At 38.8% G+C, this 24,334-nt stretch overlaps 1 protein-coding gene across 3 annotated transcripts in view; it reads left to right on the top strand.

The window, feature by feature from the left end:
• Positions 1-24,334, top strand: part of LOC133577244 (kinase suppressor of Ras 2-like) — a 303,350-nt gene that overhangs the window by 160,431 nt on the left and 118,585 nt on the right. For all 3 annotated transcript variants that reach the window (XM_061930914.2, XM_061930922.2, XM_061930905.2), the window contains one exon: positions 23,029-23,098. In XM_061930914.2, the coding sequence (XP_061786898.1) occupies positions 23,029-23,098 (70 nt within the window). The remainder of the gene's footprint in view (positions 1-23,028; positions 23,099-24,334) is intronic.

Genomic DNA, 24,334 nt, shown 5'->3' with positions numbered 1-24,334 from the left:
AACTCTACTGGCACCAGTGTGCACACAAAAACAACTATAATGGAAACTCAATTTAACTGTTTTTGGAAGCATTTTGTCCCCATAGGAAACAATGTAAATACACTGCAAAAAGTCAGTGTTCAAAAACAAAAATAAAAAATACAAAAATGAGGGGTAATTTATTTGAACTAAGCAAAATTATCTGCCAATAGAACAAGAAAATTTGGCTTGTCAAGACTTTCCAAAACAAGTCAAATTAAAGCTGCAAGCAGCGATGGACGGGACCGACTTTGACGGCACATAAAATCCCAACCGGAGCAGTAATTAAAAGTCTTTGGTCAACTTTTAATCAGAAGGGTTCAATCTCTCTTCTGTGCTAGTTTGAAGCCCACACGACAAACGCGCTCAGAGGAGATAATGTTTGAAAAAAGGTGACCGGTTTTTACAAAACTTTTGTTTTGAAGGGGGAATTGAAAATTTCCTGTTGATTTTTGCTGGGAGTTGTCAATTAAAAAAATGTAGGTCTAAGTGAGACCTACATAGATGTTTTTGTTTCATGTCTCTAAGACATTCCTATTGGAAGTTACAGGCAGTTTTGTCTGAGTTTTCTTCCTAGGAGCAGTTGTGTCTGTGTTTTCTTCCTAGGGGGCGCTAGAGCGCAATTTAGTGTTTTGGGGTTGGGTTTTTTTTTATTAGATCGCAATTTTTGCCAGTCCTGATGTGTGTGTCCAGTTTGGTGAGTTTTGAAGCATGTTAAGGGGGTCAAATTACAGCTCAAAGAGGCAAAAGTGACTGTTTTTACTAAACTTTTGTTTTGAAGGGGGAATTGCCAACTTCCTGTTGATTTTTGCCGTAGGAAGTCGATGTATGAAATCTAGGTCTAAGTCAGACCTACATAGAAGTTTTTGTTTCATGTCTCTTCGACATTCCTACCGGAAGTTACAAGCAGTTTTGTCTGTGTTTTTTCCTAGGGGGCGCTAGAGCGCAATTTTGAGTTTTGGGGTTTGTTTTTTTTATTAAATGGCAATTTTCGCCAGTCCTGATGTGTGTGTCAAATATGGTGAGTTTTGAAGCATGTTAAGGCGGTCAAATTACAGCTCAAAGAGGCGGTGGAATAATAATAATAATAAAACGCACGAAATACAATAGGGTCCTCTGTCCCAAAGGGACATTCGGTCCCTAAAAATACAAAAATGAGGGGTATTTTATTTGAACTAAGTAAAATTATCTGCCAATTTTTACTAAACTTTTGTTTTGAAGGGGGAATTGCTAACTTCCTGTTGATTTTTGCTGAAGAATGTCAATGTATGAAATCTAGGTCTACGTCAGACCTACATAGAGGTTTTTGTTTCATGTCTCTACGACACTTCTACCGGAAGTTACAAGCAGTGTTGTCTGTATTTTTTCCTAGGGGGCGCTAGAGTGCAATTTTTTATTTTTTTTTTTTATTTTTATTTTTAATTAGATGGCAATTATTGCCAGTCCTGATGTGTGTGTCAAATATGGTGAGTTTTGAAGCATGTTAAGGGGGTCAAATTACAGCTCAAAGAGGCGGCGGAGTAATAATAATAAAACGTTACAATTACAATGCCCCAAAGGGACATTGCGGTCCCTAATTAGCTAACCTCAATGAACCTAACAATACCTTAAAATAAGTATATTCTCACTAATAACAACTGTACTACTATATGAGTGCGTATATTGTTTCATTGAAAATAAAACAGCAAAGTCCATTTGGCTGTCATCTGTTTTAATTATGAGACACAATTGTGTCAAAGTCATGATTTTTTTTTAATCCTTGAAATAAGAATTTATTACTTTAAAAAAGCAGTTTTATACTTGCGAGTGTTGATGACACAGCTTTGCAACACTTGATATTCTAGTTTCAAGCATGTTTTACTCAATATAGGTCATCAAATCTCAGCAACAAGCTGTAATATCTTACTGAGATCATATAGGACCAAAACCCTTAAAACAAGTAAAACACGGTCAGGTTCAAACACTGATGACTGCTATTAAACAAGACAGGAAGCAAAGAATCAAACAGAGACAGAAATCAATTTGGGCTCAATATTGAGGAGAGTCGCCTTTACACTGTACCCTTGTACAGTATCTCAGCATGCTCTGCCAACAAATTGCACGCCTCCTTCTTTTATTTTGGAACCACCACTGTCTCCAAAGGACACAGGTCGCAAAAAGTTCACAGGAAAGGTCGTAAACATTTCACAGAAAAGGTCAGTTCAAAAAGAGTTCGCACAATAGTGGAAAAAGAGGTCCATAAAATAGTTCAAAAAGAGTTCGTAAAATACTTCAAAAAGAGGTCGTCTGGAAATTGGGCAGATCCTGTCATCTCTCCGCTTTGAAGTCCTTGGGCTAGGACAATATCTTTCTGTTGATTACATACATGAAAGAACACAGGAACACCTTCATCTTGCTTCCCCCCTACACAGTGGAGTTTTACAACCTTACTCTTGGTAGGTTTCAAAGACAGCTTGTGTCTTCTTGCCTGGAACTCATTTCAACACAAAGTTTTTTGTGATAACTTACAAACAATTATTCTAACACACTCTAAAATAAAATCTGCTGGGTGAGAAGAATTAGCTTATCAGACAGAAAATAAGCAAATATCACCCTTATTTGACATATTTCGTCTTCAGATTTCAGTTTTTGCAGTTCTGTTAAAGGGTCAAGCTGTAGCCATCATAGAACTTTCAGGTTTTCGGTTTTTTTTTAACCATAGTGCCCAATGTTGGGTTTTGAGCGCTCCCTAGAGCAGTGTTTTGCAACCTTTTTTGTGCCGAGCCACATTATTTGCGTTGGAAAAATGCGGAGGCAGACCACCAGTAGAAATCATTAAAAACGAAACTCAGATGACAGTAAAAAGTCAGATATGCCAAATTGAATTCTGTCTCTGTTTACTTCCTTGCTTCTTGTCTGTTTTAATAGATGTCATCGATGTTTAAACCTGACACACATCAATTTTCCTACTTTGCGGGCATTGATGATGAGGTGTTGAGGTTGAAAAAGTAGGCTTTGCTACACGTCTGAAAAAAACAAGCCTGATCTTTGGCTCCAGGTGTGTCATGTGACCACAACGCATACTTGCCAACCCTCCCGGATTTTCCGGGAGACTCCCGAAATTCAGCGCCTCTCCCGAAAACCTCCCGGGACAAATTTTCTCCAGAAATTCAGGCGGACTCAGGTCCATGAGGACCTGAGTCCGCTAACCCACAATATAGCCAGCATACCTGCCCAATCACGTTATAACTGTAGAATGATGGAGGGCGAGTTCTTGGTTTCTTATGTGGGTTTATTGTTAGGCAGTTTCATTAACGTCCTCCCAGCGCGGCAACAACACACAACAACAGCAGTCACGTTTTTGTATACCGTAAAGCAGTTCGTCTGCCGTAAACAGCAATGTTGTGACACTCTTAAACAGGACAATACTGCCATCTAGTGCATTTGATGAAAGCACTTTTGTGCATGCCACACATCAATGCATCATCAGAGAGGGTGTTCAGCATGGTTCGAAAGATTGTGACAGAGAATAGAACAAGGATGGACAATTCAACCCTTAACTCAACAATGAGTAGATGAGTGCTATGTGTGTGTATATGTGTAAATAAATGAACACTGAAATTCAAGTATTTATTTATATATATATATATATATATATATATATATATATATATATATATATATATATATTAGAGATGCGCGGTTTGCGGGCACAACCGCGGAGTCCGTGGATTATCCGCGGATCGGGCGGATGAAATAAAAAAAAAAAAGATTTTATCCGCGGGTCGGGTCGGGTCAGGTGGTTCAAATTATTAAAAAAAATTAAATTTTAAATAGATTCAGGTGGGTGGCAGTTAAACCAATTGGTAAATATATATACATAGTTAAATGTTGTTACCCACATACGAAAAACGAGCAGGCACCTGCAGCATATGCCACAACAGAAGAAAAAAAAGAAAAAGAGATGGACACTTTTACGGAGCGAAGAAGGGACGCCTCGCCGGGGTCCGGGACCGAGGCCCCTTCCCCCGAGAGGGCCCCACCGGGAGCCGTAGCTGAGGCGATCCGCGAGAAGGGCCCGACGCACGTCCAGGGTCACCACCGCGCCCACCGCACCGACACCCCGCCTCGTCCGCCTTCGCCGCGGCCGGCGTCACGCGCAGCAGGTAAGCAGCTTACCTGCCCGCCACCCCCGTGGCCGGGGGCTCGTAACAGGGGTCACTCCGCGCGCTCCGCCCGCGCAGCTTACCTGCCCGCCACCCCTGTTGCCGGGGGCGCGTAACAGGGGTCACTCTGCGCGCAGTGCGCTCACGAAAGGGGTGGGGCTCACCCTGGTTGATATAGACAGCAGCTAGGACGGTGGCCATGGAAGTTGGAACCCGCTAAGGAGTGTGTAACAACCCACCTGCCGAATCAACTAGCCCTGAAAATGGATGGCGCTGGAGCGTCGGGCCCATATACCCGGCCGTCGCCGGCAGTGAGACGTGCTTGGATGTGCGCTTAGCGCGGCTCCCATATGATTGCGCACTGGTGTGCGTCTGGGTCGTGGCAACGTGGCACGCGAATGTCTGTGCTGCATTGGATCAGTCTCCTTTCTTTAACAGGCAAAAGCTTTATAACCTCACTAATGCCTTGCATCGTCTATATTAGATATATAACAACGGGCGGGTGCGGGCGGATGCGGTTCTGATCAAATGTTAGATCGGGTGGATTGCGGATGGTTGACGACTTTCTGATGCGGTTGCGGATGAAATAATTGCCTATCCGCGCATCTCTAATATATATATAATGAAATTTATATATATATATATATATATATATATATATATATATATATACACATATATATATATATAATAAAATAAATATATATATATATATATATATATATATATATCTAGAATTCACTGAACGTCAAGTATTTGTTATATATATATATATATATATATATATATATATATATATGAAATACTTGACTTGGTGAATTCTAGCTGTAAATATACTCCTCCCCTTTTAGCCACGCCCACAACCACGCCCCCTCCCACCCCGACCACGCCCACCCCCTCCCCCCACCTCCCGAAATCGGAGGTCTCAAGGTTGGCAAGTATGCCACAACGAGGCATCTGCGGTGTTTTTTTTCTCCTTCTTCCGGGGGTGTTTCGGGGCAACCTTTAAGGGTCTGAAGTGGGCGAAATGTGACGATCAGAGGTGGGTAGTAACGCGCTACATTTACTCCGTTACATCTATTTGAGTAACTTTTGGGATAAATTGTACTTCTAAGAGTAGTTTTAATGCAACATACTTTTACTTTTACTTGAGTATATTTATAGAGAAGAAATGCTACTTTTACTCCGCTCCATTTATCTACATTCAAATCGCTACTCGCTACTGATTTTTATCGATCTGTTAATGCACGCTTTGTTTGTTTTGGTTTGTCAGACAGACCTTCAAAGTAGGATCTATCGCATGCCTGAGTTTCACCAATCAAATGCAGTCACTGGTGACGTTTGACTCCGTTTCACCAATCAAACAGAGCCAGGCGGTCACATGATTAACTGCACATAAAGTTTCAGCGGCAAAACAACAACAAGCTTAAGCTTACATGAACTCAAGGTCAAATTTGAGGAAGCACATCACGGTAAGTAACGTTAGTAGATATTTTGGCTGTCACCGTAGGCTGATGTTAGCTTCCCTGCTATGAATCAATGTCAAATGTACATCGTGTGGGGACATTTTTTAACACACTGCAGCCTCATAGACAGACAGACACACACACACTCACACGCACAGTCGCACACACACACACGTATGCATAGAAACACCAATCAGAAGTGCACAGTGTGTTCCCAGGTGCAGCCCACACCTATCAGTTTATGGTTTGCGTAAAGGCTAACTTGTTATTTTCCTTTGTAATCTCTGCCTACTGAGCCTATGGTGCTGTTAAGTTATTGTGGCTCAATTGGCCTTCATGTTTTTTATGTTAATGTACAAACCCCGTTTCCATATGAGTTGGGAAATTGTGTTAGATGTAAATATAAACGGAATACAATGATTTGCAAATCATTTTCAACCCATATTCAGTTGAATATGCTACAAAGACAACATATTTGATGATCAAACTGATAAACATTTTTTTTTTTTTGCATATAATCATTAACTTTAAAATTTGATGCCAGCAACACGTGACAAAGAAGTTGGGAAAGGTGGCAATAAATACTGATAAAGTTGAGGAATGCTCATCAAACACTTATTTGGAACATCCCACAGGTGTGCAGGCTAATTGGGAACAGGTGGGTGCCATGATTGGCTATAAAAGTGGATTCCATGAAATGCTCAGTCATTCACAAACAAGGATGGGGCGAGGGCCACTACTTTGTTAACAAATGCGTGAGCAAATTGTTGAACAGTTTAAGAAAAACCTTTCTCAAGCAGCTATTGCAAGGAATTTAGGGATTTCACCATCTACGGTCCATAATATCATCAAAGGGTTCAGAGAATCTGGAGAAATCACTGCACGTAAGCAGCTAAGCCCGTGACCTTCCATCCCTCAGGCTTCACTGCATCAACAAGCGACATCAGTGTGTAAAGGATATCACCACATGGGCCCAGGAAAACTTCAGAAACCCACTGTCAGTAACTACAGTTGGTCGCTACATCTGTAAGTGCAAGTTAAAACTCGTTCATCAACAACACCCAGAAACGCCGTCGGCTTCGCTGGGCCTGAGCTCATCTAAGATGGACTGATACAAAGTGGAAAAGTGTTCTGTGGTCTGACGAGTCCACATTTCAAATTGTTTTTGGAAACTGTGGACGTCGTGTCTTCCGGACCAAAGAGGAAAAGAACCATCCGGATTGTTATAGGCGCAAAGTGTAAAAGGCAGCATGTGTGATGGTATGGGGGTGTATTAGTGCCCAAGACATGGGTAACTTACACATCTGTGAAGGCGCCATTAATGCTGAAAGGTACATACAGGTTTTGGAGCAACATATGTTGCCATCCAAGCAACGTTACCATGGACGCCCCTGCTTATTTCAGCAAGGCAATGCCAAGCCACGTGTTACATCAATGTGGCTTCATAGTAAAAGAGTGCGGGTACTAGACTGGCCTGCCTGTAGTCCAGACCTGTCTCCCATTGAAAATTGGTGGTGCATTATGAAGCCTAAAATACCACAACAGAGACCCCCGGACTTTTGAACAACTTAACTTTACATGGCCTTTCATTTTAACAACACTCAGTAAATGTTTGGGACCTGAGGAGACACATGTTTTAAGATTCTCAGGTGGAATTCTTTCCCAGCTGTACATCAAGCAAGAATGGGAAAGAATTCCACCTGAGAATCTTAAAAAATGTGTCTCCTCAGGTCCCAAACATTTACTGAGTGTTGTTAAAATGAAAGGCCATGTAACACAGTGGTGAACGTGCCCTTTCCCAACTACTTTGGCACGTGTTGCAGCCATGAAATTCTAAGTTAATGATTATTTTCACAAAAAATAAATAAAGTTTATGAGTTTGAACATCAAATATGTTGTCTTTGTAGTGCATTCAATTGAATATCAATCAATCAATCAATCAATGTTTATCTATATAGCCCTAAATCACAAGTGTCTCAAAGGGCTGCACAAGCCACAACGACATCCTCGGTATAGCCCACATAAGGGCAAGGAAAAACTCACCCCAGTGGGACGTCGATGTGAATGACTATGAGAAACCTTGGAGAGGACCGCATATGTGGGTAACCCCCCTCCTCTAGGGAGACCGAATGCAATGGATGTCGAGTGGGTCTGACATAATATTGTGAGAGTCCAGTCCATAGTGGATCCAGCATAACAGTAAGAGTCCAGTCCACAGTGGGGTCAGCAGGAAACCATCCCGAGCGGAGACGGGTCAGCAGCGCAGAGATGTTCCCAACCAATATACAGGCGAGCGGTCCACCCCGGGTCCCGACCCCGCACAGCCAGCACCCCATCCATGGCCACCGGATCTGTGTGTCTCCCCTTCCACAAGAGATAGGGGGGAGCAGAGGAGAAAAGAAAAGAAACGGCAGATCAACTGGTCTAAAAAAAGGGGGGCTATTCAAAGGCTAGAGTATACAAATGAGTTTTGAGATGGGACTTAAATGTTTCTACTGAGGTAGCATCTCTAACTGTTACCTCTAGAACATTCCATAGTACTGGAGCCCGAATAGAAAACGCTCTACAGCCCGCAGACTTTTTTTGGGCTCTGGGAATCACTAATAAGCCGGAGTTCTTTGAACGCAGATTTCTTGCCGGGACATATGGTACAATGCAATCGGTAAGATAGGCTGGAGCTAGACCGTGTAGTATTTTATACGTAAGTAGTAAAACCTTAAAGTCACATCTTAAGTGCACAGGAAGCCAGTGCAGGTGAGCCAGTATAGGTATATATATATATGTATATATGTATATAAAAGTATATACAGCATAGGCGTAATATGATCAAACTTTCTTGTTCTTGTCAAAAGTCTAGCAGCCGCATTTTGTACCAACTGTAATCTTTTAATGCTAGACATAGGGAGACCCCAAAATAATACGTTACAGTAGTCGAGACGAGACGTAACGAACGCATGAATAATGATCTCAGCGTCGCTAGTGGACAAAATGGAACGAATTTTAGCGATATTACGGAGATGAAAGAAGGCCGTTTTAGTAACACTCTTAATGTGTGACTCAAAGGAGAGAGTTGTTTTAGTAACACTCTTAATGTGTGACTCAAAGGAGAGAGTTGGGTGGAAGATAATACCCAGATTCTTTACTGATTCGCCTTGTGTAATTGTTTGGTTGTCAAATGTTAAGGTGGTATTATTAAATAAATGTCGGTGTTTAGCAGGACCGATAATCAGCATTTCCGTTTTCTTGGCGTTGAGTTGCAAGAAGTTAGCGGACATCCATTGTTTAATTTCATTAAGACACGCCTCCAGCTGACTACAATTCGGCGTGTTGGTCAGCTTTAGGGGCATGTAGAGTTGGCTGTCATCAGCATAACAATGAAAGCTAACACCGTATTTGCGTATGATGTCGCCTAGCGGCAGCATGTAAATACTAAAGAGTGCAGGGCCAAGAACCGAACCTTGGGGGACTCCGCACGTTACCTTAACATAGTCCGAGGTCACATTGTTATGGGAGACGCATTGCATCCTGTCAGTAAGATAAGAGTTAAACCACGACAAGGCTAAGTCTGACATACCAATACGTGTTTTGATACGCTCTAATAAAATATTATGATCGACGGTATCGAAAGCAGCGCTAAGATCAAGAAGCAGCAACATAGATGACGCATCAGAATCCATCGTTAGCAGTAGATCATTAGTCATTTTTGCGAGGGCTGTCTCCGTAGAGTGATTTGCCCTGAAACCGGATTGAAAAGGTTCACAGAGATTGTTAGACACTAAGTGTTCATTTAGCTGCCGTGCGACAATTTTTTCGAGGATTTTCGAGATAAACGGAAGGTGGGACATCGGCCGGTAGTTTACCAGGAGGTCAGGATCGAGGTTAGGTCTTTTGAGCAAAGGATGAATAACCGCTTTTTTGAATGCTAGTGGAACAGTGCCAGAGGAAAGTGATAAGTTTATAATATTTAGCACTGATGGACCTAATAATACAAAAAGCTCCTTAATAAGTTTCCCAGGAAATGGGTCAAGTAAACATGTTGTTTGTTTTGTCCCATTAACACATCTTAACAATTCCTCTAGTGTTATTTCATCAAAGAGAGAGAAACTATTTTGGAGGGCGGTATCCTTCGTAGATACAGTCGTATCTGTGTTAATAGAACCCAGTTGTAGCTGCGATGCATTGTCTTTAATCTCCTTTCTAATGAGTTCAATTTTCTTATTAAAGAAATTCATAAAATCATCTGCTGAGTGGGTGGAGCTACTGGGAGGAGTCCCTTGTTGGGTTAGCGATGCTACTGTACTAAACAAAAATTTCGGATCATTTTTGTTGAGGTGGATGAGATTTGAGTAATATTTAGCTTTAGCTAGGGTAAGCATGTGTTTATAAGTTGTTAAACTATCACTCCATGCTTGATGGAAAACCTCAAGTTTAGTAGCGCGCCATTTGCGTTCCAGCTTTCTACATGATAATTTATGGGCTCTAGTTTCTTCTGTAAACCATGGGGTGCGCCTTTTAGGGGCTCTTTTAAGCTTTAGCGGTGCTATACTATCAATGGTGTCGCGCAGGGCGTCGTTAAAGTTGTTAGTGAGGTTGTCAATAGAGCCGACATAATTTGGGAATGGTGCCATTACCGAAGGCAGTAGGCCAGCAAGAGTCATCGTTGTGGCAGCATTAATGTTGCGGCTGCTATAGTAGTTATTATTATTAGTTTGTTGACAATGAGTCAGAACTTCAAATTTTATAAGGTAATGATCGGACATTACTTTAGTATACAGGAGTATCGTAACTTTGGAGGTGGTGACACCCCTGACCAGCACTAGATCTATCGTATTTCCGTTGCGATGCGTAGGTTCATTTATTATTTGTGTAAGACCACAGCTATCAATTATAGTCTGGAGCGCCACGCACTGAGGGTCCGATGGGGTATTCATATGGATATTAAAGTCCCCCATTATGATTATATTGTCGGCGTGCGTCACTAAATCAGCAACGAACTCTGAAAATTCACTGATGAAGTCCGAATTGGGTCCTGGGGGGCGGTAGATAACAGCCAGGTGGAGAGGCAGCGGTGTGACAAACCTCATAGTAAGCATCTCAAACGAGTTATATTTATTATTTAGGTTCGGGGTAAGATTAAAGTTTTTGTTGTGTATGAGTGCAACTCCCCCACCCCTTTTAATGGGACGGGCAATATGCGCTCCCGCATAGCCAGGAGGAGACGCCTCACCCAGCGCAAAGAAATCGTCTGGTTTGAGCCAGGTCTCGGCGAGACCAATAACGTCAAGATTATTGTCTCTAATGACCTCATTAACTAATAACGTTTTGGTAGATAATGATCTTATGTTTAAGAAGCCCATATTATAGGTAGTGGGCTGTTTTGAGGAGTTTTTGTTGAAATTATCCGTAGTAGTAATATTAATAATGTTGTGTTTATTATGTGTAGTGCAATTTAAATAATTTCGACCATATCTAGGAATTGATATGACGGGAATTTTCCGATTGTTTGCTTGATGTTGTGATAAACCGAACGCATCATAACTTGCCACCTCAGTAGAGTGCATGTCTACTTCTGACACAGAAAAAACATTTTTTGAGTTGTGTATTGTTGTAAAATAGTTGCTATGTGTGCAGGTATTATCCAGCCTGGCGCTGGCTAGTTCTATTTTAACTAACTTCTCACCCGGACTAGCGCTTCTTTGAGGATTAGCCTTTCGCTTTGTTGTTAGCCCCGCTCGGCATCCCCGCTTCTGCTTCCGCTCACACCGCTTACGTGTCTTCCGTTGACGGTCCTCGCTGGCACTTAACTCCGCTGCTTTCGAGGCCGCTGGATGTAGTCAGCGAAGAATCCCCATGCTAGCGAGGAGGTCGAAAGTACCCGCATCTTTCAGCCTATAACGGCCCGATCTATCCACATCCAGAATCGTCTGTCGGTCGTATCTGATCACGAAGTGTCCACGCTGTGAGCCAGCCATGAAATAGACAGAATTGACGGGTATTTTTGCCAAATCGCTCAACACTTCCAAGAGCGTCTGCAAGCCGCTGCCATCAGGGCGCCGCCATCTTCTTGAAGCTCTATGGCTTGAAAATGATTTGCAAATCATTGTATTCCGTTTATATTTACATCTAACACAATTTCCCAACTCATATGTGTCAAGACGTGGACTATGATGTGTTTGTTTTCCCGAGATGCAAGTAAAGCTGGACTGGTCATGGCGTGAAGGTAAATACATATTTATTTATATTTATTTATAACACTCAAAGGAAGAAAAAGCGCGCTCAAGGCGGATGTACAAACTTGACTAACGAAACAAAAAGACTTGCACGTGGGCAAAAACTGTGAACAATTAAACAAAAACATTAACTGTGGCATTAATAAACAAAAAAAACAAACTTACTTGGCATGGACTATGAAGTGCGCAGAGGTAAAAGTGTGACAGGGGTAGGAATCCGGGATTTCGCCAGAACGACGATCTGAAAACAATGAACTTAAATACTACCGACCTGATTAACGAAAACAGGTGCGTGACTCAAAACGCGAAACAGGTGCGTGACGTGACAGGTGAAAACAAAAAGTGCACAAAAAGTCCAAAAACAAAACCGAACATGACTAAAACAAAACATGATCACACAGACATGACAATATGGAAACGGGGTTTGTATTACTATTTAATATCTATTATTGTTTTAGTTGCTTAAGAGATATTCCTTGCTCTGAATTTGCTCATTGCTATTTTTATGTTTTTGTGCATTATTTGTTGCCGTCATCATTAAACGAACAGGTTACTCATCAGCAGTGTTGGGTTAGTTACTGAAACCCAGTAACTAGTTACAGTTACTAGTTACTTTATTTCAAAAGTAACTCAGTTACTAACTCAGTTACTTAAACCAAAAAGTAATGCGTTACTGTGAAAAGTAACTATTTAGTTACTTATATTTTTTTTATTTTTTTTTAAGGCCCCATTTAATGCCCTTTTAGCCTTCATTTTAGTACTGTTATTGCACTGGAGAATAATACAATGTGTTGATCAACTTGACATGCATTTGCATCACTGAACTCTGCTAAGCAATGTGCTCTACATACAACACACAAAGACAAAGAGATGTTTTAAAGGGCCAATTTGTTTCAGACCAGAACAAATTGAAAAAACTATTTTAAATAGCTGCAACTTAACATACATAAGTAACAAACAGCATAATGGCAACGTAGCTGTAAAACAAGAAAGGCACACACTACATACATAAAGCCTAACCAGGCATTTTCTTCCTCAAGTAATTCTGATACAAAATCATGTCTGAAGCCCAGAACACTCTACACATTTCCCCAGTTTTAGTTTAGAGATAAGGAAAGATTGGCCTGGCCCACTAGGATCCCTCTTTATGTTTGTCAACTTTATAGTCTAAACATTTAGAGTCATGTGATAATCAAACACTCTAAAAGTCTAAAATGAAAGAGTATATAAGAGAATTGACAAAGTGTGTGTACCTTCAGTGTGCAGTGCCTCATTAAAATCCAGCCGCTGTTGGAGGTGGAGGTGAAGTGTGTGTCTCTTTACTAGCTTCGTCGAAGCATGTTGTTTTTGTAGCTGTTTCAGCATATTTGAAATTTACATTCAACTAAAATGTTCTTTTCTTTGTGGTCGATAAAAGAAACGTACTGAAAATATCTCCATTTTAAGAAACTCGGCTTCGGGGTTCGCCATGACGTCTTGATAGTAGACACAGACACGCCCCCTCCCACACACACACACACACACACACACACACACACACACACACACACACACACACACACACACACACACGTACACACAGACAGCGCGCGGCGCGCCTCTTTTTTGTCGCCTCTTCAGCAGCGCTGCAACACTCAGAACTTCTCAGTTTCTAGCCGATACTACATAAAAAATAACGCAAAATAACGCAGTAACGCATCATGTAGTAACGGTAACTGAGTTACTGAATATAAAAAATAACGCGTTAGATTACTAGTTACCGCCGATAGTAACGGCGTTACAGTAACGCGTTACTTTGTAACGCGTTAGTCCCAACACTGCTCATCAGTTAACCGTATTTTCCGCACCATAAGGCGCCCTGGGTTATAAGCCGCGCCTTCAATGAACGGCATATTTCAAAACTTTGTCCACCTATAAGCCGCCCCGTGTTGTAAGCCGCATCTAACTGCGCTAAAGGAATGTCAAAAAAACAGTCAGATAGGTCAGTCAAACTTTAATAATATATTAAAAACCAGCGTTCTAACAACTCTGTTCACTCCCAAAATGTACGCAAATGTGCAATCACAAACATACGTATATCAACATGGACAGAGCTGCGTGAAAAAAGCCACCCGGCCTCTTCGCGTAAACTTAAACTTACCTTAACCACTCGCTCATCTTTTCTTCATCCATCCCTTCGAGTTAGCTTTTATGATGACGCCAGCTGGAAAGGTCTCTTTTGGCAAGGTCTTCCTTTTGAATATCACCATGGGTGGAAGTTTCTGGCCATTAGCATGGCAAGCTAGAACCACAGTGAAGGATGACTTCTCATTCCCTGTGGTGCGAATATTCACCGTACGTGCTCCCGTTGTATCCACAGTGCGGTTCACAGGAATATCAGTTGCTGTGAAATAGTAATCCGTGTGCGGATGGAGAGATTGCGTCTTTTCATGAACCGGATCCCTGACGCTTAGTAGGAGCCATTTTGTGGTCTTTACAGATGTAAACACACAAAGGAAATGAAACGTACGGTGATATCCGCGCGCTTTTTCTTCTTCTACGCGGGCGGGTGGTTGCTTACAGTAGAAAAAGAAGCGCTTCCTGTTCTATGGGGGCGGGTGCTTACCTTGGCGGTTGCTTGCGTAGAAGAAGAAGCGCTTCCTGTTCTACCAAGAAAAAAGATGGCGGCTGTTTACCGAAGTTGCGAGACCGAAACTTTATGAAAATGAATCTTAATATTTATCCATATATAAAGCGCACCGGGTTATAAGGCGCACTGTCAGCTTTTGAGAAAATTTGTGGTTTTTAGGTGCGCCTTATAGTGCGGAAAATACGGTACTCAGTACTTGAGTAGTTTTTCCACAACATACTTTTTACTTTTACTCAAGTAAATATTTGGGTGACTACTCCTTACTTTTACTTGAGTAATACATCTCTAAAGTAACAGTACTCTTACTTGAGTACAATTTCTGGCTACTCTACCCACCTCTGGTGACGATAACCATATTTCACCTCCTATTAACCAATTCTAGACAAGTGGTGTTTTTACAGGTGTTGGCAGGTGTCAAAGTCGGCGGTGTGGCGGTTACCACGGCAACTCTGCAGCCTTGCTTTCGTTCTTCTTCATGTTATTTCCCCCTCGATGATCCATTTGATTCTGTTGTACTTGTTTGTTTCTTAGCGCGCCTCCAAACTTGCTCGCCCATGCATGCCCGCTAACGGCGACCTCCACGACCCTCACATACGCCATAATGCAAACGCCCACACTGTCGCTCAGCTACGCCGCATATCACGACGCATTCTTTTTTTTTTTTGTCTGGATGTGTTCGGATCTTTGCACCATTTTGTTTGCTCTCAGTCACCTCAGTCACGCCGCTGATTGAATCGGATTGACACTCGTGTCCGTTTCACCACGAAGAGGCGGGACCCGCGCGGCGCTAACAATAACACGAGTGGGCGCTCGGCTGGCGGTTTGTGACAATGAGAATAATTAAAATTTGCTTTAACGGCCACGTGCGCTCTTCTCCCTCACCTGCGCTCCGCAACGCTCTCCCACGTCGGCGATGGCGGCGATGGCGGCGTCCTCGTGTGGAGAGGCATCTCAGTGGAATGTCAAATCAAACTATATTTGGCAAACCCGAGAGCCTCCTGAACGCCACTAGTCTCCGCACATGTTGCACATGCTTTAATTTGAACACAAACACACACTGCTGCAGGTCATGTGACTGTCCAGTAAAGAGGAAGAAGGGGGGGGTTCAGGAGGGGCTCCGACCTGATTAGGCCAAGGCAAAGATGGAGGAGGACGTTGTTGTCTGGCGCCTTTAGGCTTGTCCGTCTGTCACAACAACTCAAGCGTGCAAAAAAACCACACAACCACTGCAGTCCGACACGATCAAAATAAAAATGGGTTGATTATTTGCCCTTTATTTTTATTGTGCTGTTTAAAAGTATTTAATGATTGTTTTTAAAAAAAAAAAATTCAGCATTTTATTGAATCCCACCAACATGACTCTCTCTGACTTTGGTATTAACTGCTCAAATTAATATCTAAATATTAATAAATAAAACACGTTTAAATATAACTAACACATACAATTATTGCATTAATTGGCCTTTATTTTATTGTACTGTTTAAAATATTGAAAATAATTTTTTTATCATTTTTTTTTTCAGCATTTTATTGACTCCAGTGAGTGTAACAAGAGGCTCCATAAGACTTTGGTATTCATTGCTCAAATTAACATCTAAATATTAATACATAATTTTTTTTTAAATATAACTAAAACATTAAATGAATACGTTAATTGGCCTTTATTTTATTGTGCTGTTGAAAATATTGAAAAAAAATTTTTATATATTTTTTTCAGCATTTTATTAACTCCAATGAGGGTAACATGAGGCTCCATAAGACCTTTGTATTTTCTTCTTAAATGTATATTTAATAAAATATTGAAAAAAACCTTTTAATAATTTTTTTTCAGCTTTTTATTGACTCCAATGAGGGTAACAGGAGGCTCCATAAGACTTTGGTATTCTTGCTCAAATTAACATCTAAATATTAATAAAAAAATGTTTTTTTAAATATAACTAAAACATTAAATTAATCCGTTAATTGGCCTTGATTTTATTGTGCTGTTTAAAATATTGAAAACATTTTTTATATATATTTTTTTCAGCATTTTATTAACTCCAATGAGGGTAACAGGAGGCCCCATAAGACCTTTGTATTTTCTTCTTAAATGTATATTTAATAAAATATTGAAAAAAACCTTTTAATAATTTTTTTTCAGCTTTTTATTGACTCCAATGAGGGTAACAGGAGGCTCCATAAGACTTTGGTATTCATTGCTCAATTTAACATCTAAATATTAATAAATGATTTTTTTTTTAAATATAACTAAAACATTAAATGAATGCGTTAATTGGCCTTTATTTTATTGTGCTGTTTAAAATATTGAAATTTTTTTTTTATATATTTCTTTCAGCATTTTATTAACTCCAATGAGGGTAACAGGAGGCCCCATAAGACCTTTGTATTTTCTTCTTAAATGTATATTTAATAAAATTTTGAAAAAAACCTTTTAATAATTTTTTTTCAGCTTTTTATTGACTCCAATGAGGGTAACAGGAGGCTCCATAAGACTTTGGTATTCATTGCTCAAATTAACATCTAAATATTAATAAATAATTTAAAAAAATATATATCTAAAACATTAAATGAATGCGTTAATTGGCCTTTCTTTTATTGTGCTGTTTAAAATATTGAAAACATTTTTTTATATATTTTTTTCAGCTTTTTATTGACTCCAATGAGGGTAACAGGAGGCTCCATAAGACTTTGGTATTCATTGCTCAAATTAACATCTAAATATTAATAAATAATTTAAACAATATATATAACTAAAACATTAAATTAATGCATTAATTGGCCTTTATTTTATTGTGCTGTTTAAAATATTGAAAACATTTTTTATATACATTTTATTCAGCATTTTATTAACTCCAATGAGGGTAACAGGAGGCCCCATAAGACCTTTGTATTTCCTTCTTAAATGTATATTTAATAAAATATTGAAAAAAACCTTTTAATAATTTTTTTTCAGCTTTTTATTGACTCCAATGAGGGTAACAGGAGGCTCCATAAGACTTTGGTATCCATTGCTCAAATTAACATCTAAATATTAATAAATAATTTAAAAAAATATATAACTAAAACATTAAATGAATGCGTTAATTGGCCTTTATTTTATTGTGCTGTTTAAAATATTGAAAACATTTTTTTATATATTTTTTTCAGCATTTTATTAACTCCAATGAGGGTAACAGGAGGCCCCATAAGACCTTTGTATTTTCTTCTTAAATGTATATTTAATAAAATATTGAAAAAAACCTTTTAATAATTTTTGTTCAGCTTTTTAGTGACTCCAATGAGGGTAACAGGAGGCTCCATAAGACTTTGGTATTCATTGATCAATTTAACATCTAAATATTAATAAATAAAATTTTTTTAAATATAACTAAAACATTAAATTAATGCATTAATTGGCCTTTATTTTATTGTGCTGTTTAAAATATTTAAAAATGTTTTTTTAATATTTTTTTTCCAGATTTTTATTGACTCTAATGAGGGTAACAGGAGGCTCCATAAGACTTTGGTATTTTCTTCTCAAATGTATATTTAATAAAAATATTGAAAACGTTTTTTTAATATTTTTTGTCCAGCTTTTTATTGACTCCAATGAGGGTAACATGAGGACCCATAAGACTTTGGTATTCACTGCTCAAATTGATATCTAATTATTAATAAATACATCATATTTAAATATAACTAACACATTGGCCTTTATTTTATTGTGCGGTTTAAAAAATTTTAAACAATTAAAAAAAAAAAATAATTCAGCATTTTATTAACTCCAATGAGGGTAACAGGAGGCTCCATAAGACTTTGGTCTTTTCTTCTCAAATGTATATTTAATATTTAATAAAATAATAAATATATATTTTTTTAAAGAATAAATGATTGACAAAATGTGTAAAAATAAAACATTAAATGCATGAATTAATTTGATAAAATCTTGTATTATTTTATTTTTAATAATATTTGAAATATTTGAACAAAGCATTGAATTTTGTATGGGAACAGAGACATCCATTGGAGATTTTTTATTTAAAAAGTTTCTGTTTTTTATTTTTTTTACATAATTTTCTTTAAAAAAAGTTCTAAATCTATTTTTATAGTACATTTGCGCTAAGTAATTTGAATAACCCTGCATTTTTGTCCGACACCACCAAGACAAAGCTATAAGTCACTCGTCCATCACAATCTGTTTTTGTTCGCGGAACACGGCGGACAGTTTTGATTGGATCTTGCTCAAATGTTGCGTGCGAAAAGCACAATCTGATATCTCAGAATGGACCCCAATCTATGAGGGGCCGTTAGGGACATTATTCAGAATTACCTCTTACATACACTACTGAAATGCTCTCACATAAACAACTGAAATGTTTTTCTCTCACACACACTACTGAAAAACTCTTATACACACTACTGAAATGCTCTCACATAAACAACTGAAATCTTTTTCTCACACACACACACCACTGAAACACTCTTATACACTACTGAAACACTCTTATACACACTACTGAAACACTCTTATACACACTACTGAAACACTCTTATACACACTACTAAAATGCTCTCACATAGACAACTGAAATGTTTTTCTCTCACAGACACTACTGAAACACTCTTATTCACACACTACTGAAACACTCTTATACACACAACTGAAATGCTCTCACAAAAACAACTGAAATCTTTTTCTCACACACACACTACTGAAACAGTCTTACACACACACTACTGAAACACTCTTATGTACACTACTGAAATGCTCTCACATAAACAACTAAAATGTTTTTCTCTCACACACACTACTGAAACACTCTTATACACACTACTGAAACACTCTTATACACACTACTGAAATGCTCTCACATAAACAACTGAAATGTTTTTCTCTCACACACACTACTGAAACACTCTTATACACACTACTGAAACACTCTTATACACACTACTGAAATGCTCTCACATAAACAACTGAAATCTTTTTCTCACACACACACCACTGAAACACTCTTATACACACTACTGAAACACTCTTATACACACTACTAAAATGCTCTCACATAGACAACTGAAATGTTTTTCTCTCACAGACACTACTGAAACACTCTTACACTCTTATACACACAACTGAAATGCTCTCACAAAAACTGAAATCTTTTTCTCACACACACACTACTGAAACACTCTTATGTACACTACTGAAATGCTCTCACATAAACAACTAAAATGTTTTTCTCTCACACACGCTACCGAAACACTCTTATACACACTACTGAAACACTCTTATACACACTACTGAAACACTCTTACGTACACTACTGAAATGCTCTCACATAAACAACTAAAATGTTTTTCTCTCACGCACCCTACTGAAACACTCTCATAAACACTACTGAAATGTTTTTCTCTCACGCACACATACACACACCTGGAATTATTTTTCACTAGTATGTATAAACGGTGTGAGAGAAAAACATTTCAGTAGTTTTTGTGAGAGCATTTCAGTAGTATGTATAAGAGTGTTTCAGTAGTGTGTATAAAAGTGTTTCAGTAGTGTGTGAGAGAAAAATATTTCAGTTGTTTATGTGAGACCATTTCAGTAGTGTATGTAAGAGGTAATTCTGAATAATGTCCCGAACGGCCCCTCATACCAAACTTTCCCTCCAACTTTACTTTTGACACAATTATGACAATCCGCAAGTTCATTAGCTACAATCAAAGAATTGCTGTTGCTGACATGGTCCAGACGCTCCACAGACAAGGATAAACAGCCCTCAGCGCCGCGCTGACAAGTCTGATAATGCGTCCGTCGCCAACCAGGCCGTGATGTCACTTCCTTCTCGGGATTGAGTTATCAGCTTGATTGAGTGTAATTGAGACCTCCATCGGAGTGCACAGAAGACGGCGAGGTCCCCCGAGGGGAAGCAGGAAGAGGAAGAGGACGGGCGGGGGGTGGGGGGACTTTGAGTAGCCAATGTCGACCCTCTATGAGATTAGCGCTGTCAACGAGTAAAGATGACCGCCTTCTTATTGATTAATAGCGATGGTTGTCTTTGTCCACACATCGCTTGATTCAATTGCGTCCTTTTAAAGACAAACATGTGACGTGTCATCGCGGAAATGTCCTCAATGGATTTATTTGATGACTCACAGGCAGATGTGGCATTTATCTAAGATCTTTTTGCCTGGACAATATGGTTAACATTTGTTTTCGTCTTCACTTGTTGTCAGGTTCAAACACTGATGACATCTATTACACAAGACAAGAGGCAAAGAATCAAACAGAGACAGAATTCAATGTGGTCCAGTGAGGAGAAACGTGCACATCTGTACCCTTGTACATTGTCATTACGTTCTGCCAAAAGATTGCACGCCTCCTTCTTTTATTTTGGACCACCGCTTTTTCCAAAGGACAAAGGTCGCAAAAAGTTCCCAGAAAAGGTCGTAAACAATTCACAGGAAACTTCAGTTCAAAAAGAGTTTGTAAAGTAGTTGAAAAAAAGTTCCATAAAATAGTTAAAAAAAGAGTTCGTAAAATAAAAAAAGAGGTCGTCTGGAAATTGGGCAGATCCTGTCATCTTACCACTCTGAAGTCCTTGGGCCAGAACAACATCCTTCTGTTGACTACCATACATGAAAGAACACAGGAACACCTTCATCTTGCCCCCCCACCCTCACTCACACAGTGGAGTTTTACGAGTCTTACTCTTGGTAGGTTTCAAAGACAGCCTTTTGTCTTCTTGTCAGGAACACAATGCAATACAAAGTTTTTGTGATAATTTAGAAACAATTATTCTAACACTTGTCATCATCATTATTAAGCCTGAGAAGGGTCGAGAATAGGCAGCAACATTGATCTTCATGCCGTCTCAGATTACAATTGTAAAAACTCGTACTCTCGGCCAGATCTGGGCAATAACGACCTGTTAGGATTTTCAAACAGGCCCGCCGTATGTTTCCAAATACAAACCCCAAAACCAGTGAAGTTGGCACATTGTGTAAATCAATCAATCAATCAATCAATCAATCAATCAATGTTTATTTATATAGCCCTAAATCACAAGTGTCTCAAAGGGCTGCACATGCCACAACGACATCCTCGGTTCAGAGCCCACATAAGGGCAAAGAAAAACTCACAACCCAGTGGGATGTCAATATGAATGACTATGAGAAACCTTGGAGAGGACCGCATATGTTTTTTGTTCTTGTCAAAAGTCTAGCAGCCGCATTTTGTACCAAATGGTAAATAAAAACAGAATACAAAGATTTGCAAATCCTTTTCAACTTATATTCAATTGAATAGACTGCAAAGACAAGATACTTAACGTTCCAACTGAGAAAGGTTAATTTTTGCAAATATTAGCTCATTTGGAATTCGATGCCTGCAACATGTTTCAAAAAAGCTGGCATAAGTGGCAAAAAAGACTGAGAAAGTTGAGGAATGCTCATCAAACACTTATTTGGAACATCCCACAGGTGAACAGGCTAATTGGGAACAGGTGGGTGCCATGATTGGGTATAAAAGCAGCTTCCATGAAATGCTCAGTCATTCACAAACAAGGACGGGGCGAGGGTCACCACTTTGTCAACAAATGCATGAGCAAATTGTCCAACAGTCTAAGAACAACATTTCTCAACGAGCTATTGCAAGGAATTTAGGGATTTCACCGTCTACGGTCCGTAATATCATCAAAAGGTTCAGAGAATCTGGAGAAATCACTGCACGCAAGCGGCAAAGCCCGTGACCTTGGATCCCTCGGGCGGTACTGCATCAAAAAGCGACATCAGTGCGTAAAGGATATCACCACATAGGCACAGGAACACTACAGAAAACCACTATCAGTAACTACAGTTCGTCGCTACATCTGTAAGTGCAATTTAAAACTCTACTATGCAAAGCAAAAGCTATTTATCAACAACACCCAGAAACGTTGCGGGCTTCGCTGGGGCCCGAGCTCATCTAAGATGGACTGATGCAAAGTGGAAAAGTGTTCTGTGGTCTGACGAGTCCACATTTCAAACATGTGTTGCCATCCAAGCAACGTTATCATGGACGCCCCTGCTTATTTCAGCAAGACAATGCCAAGCCACATTCTGCATGTGTTACAACATCGTGGCTACGTAGTACTAGACTGGCCTGCCTGTAGTCCAGAACTGTCTCCCATTGAAAATGTGTGGCGCATTATGAAGCCTAAAATAGCACAACGGAGACCCCCGGACTGTTGAACAACTTAAGCTGTACATCAAGCAAGAATGGGAAAGAATTCCACCTGAAAAGCATCAAAAATTGGTCTCCTCAGTTCCGTTAAGTATCTTGTCTTTGCAGTCTATTCAATTGAATATAAGTTGAAAAGGATTTGCAAATCATTGAATTCTGTTTTTATTTACCATTTCCACAACGTGCCAACTTCACTGGTTTTGGGTTTTTGTACTTTTACAAACAGATTATAAATCCAAGATTTTTTTTAAGGCTCAAAGTCCACCAAAGCTTCTTTTCTAATGAATGTCGGCTGAAAAGAAGGTTGTCAATCTCCATCTTTGTCTCCCCCCTGCAGACACTCTCTCAGTGCCTCGCTGGTCCCCGCAGATCCCCCGAAGAGATCTGGGAAACTCCATAAAACACAGGTAGGCCACATCAAGGAGGAGACGCCTCATTCCTTGCTGCCTCCCATCCTAAGTGTAAAACGCCGCCATGTTTAAATATAACTAAAACATTACATTATTACATTAATTGGCCACTATTTTATTGTGCTGTTTAAAAAAATTTAAACATTTTTTAAATATTTTTTTTAAAGCATTTTATTGACTCCAATGAGGGTAACAGGAGGCTCCATAAGACTTTGGTATTCACTGCTCAAATTAACATCTAATTATTAATAAATAAAATATGTTTAATCATCACTAAAACATAAAATTATTGCATTAATTGGCCTTTATTTTATTGTGCTGTTTAAAATATTGAAAACTGTTTAGTATTTTTTTTCAGCATTTTATTGACTCCAATGAGGGTCACAGGAGGCTCCATAATACTTTAGTATTCACTGCTCAAATTAAAATATAAATATTAATAAATAAAACATGTTTAAATATAACCAAAACATTAAATTCATGCTTTAATTGGCCTTTAATTTATTGTGTTGTTTAAAATATTGAAAACTATTTTTTTAGTAATTTTTTTTCAGCATTTTATTGACTCCAATGAGGGTAACAGGAGGCTCCATAAGACTTTGGTATTCACTGCTCAAATTAATATATAATTATTAATAAATAAAACATGTTTAAATATCACTAAAACATAAAATTATTGCATTAATTGGCCTTTATTTTATTGTGCTGTTTAAAATATTGAAAACTATTTTTTAGTATTTTTTTAAAATAATTTTATTGACTCCAATGAGGGTAGCAGGAGGCTCCATAAGACTTTGGTATTCACTGCTCAAATTAACATCTAATTATTAATAAATAAAATATGTTTAATCATCACTAAAACATAAAATGATTGCATTAATTGGCCTTTATTTTATTGTGCTGTTTAAAATATTGAAAACTATTTTTTAGTATTTTTTTTCAGTATTTTATTGACTCCAATGAGGGTCACAGGAGGCTCCATAAGACTTTGGTATTCACTGCTCAAATTAAGATATAAATATTAATAAATAAAACATGTTTAAATATAACTAAAACATTAAATTCATGCGTTAATTGGCCTTTATTTTATTGTGCTGTTTAAAATATTGAAAACAATTTTTTTTATAATTTGTTTTCAGCATTTTATTGACTCCAATGAGGGTAGCAGGAGGCTCCATAAGACTTTGGTATTCACTGCTCAAATTAACATATCATTATTAATAAATAAAATAT

Source organism: Nerophis lumbriciformis, linkage group LG38 (assembly GCF_033978685.3).
Source record: "Nerophis lumbriciformis linkage group LG38, RoL_Nlum_v2.1, whole genome shotgun sequence".
NCBI lineage: Eukaryota > Metazoa > Chordata > Actinopteri > Syngnathiformes > Syngnathidae > Nerophis > Nerophis lumbriciformis.
The sequence above is the reverse complement of the archived record's forward strand: the minus strand, read 5'-3'. Positions and strand labels throughout refer to the sequence as shown.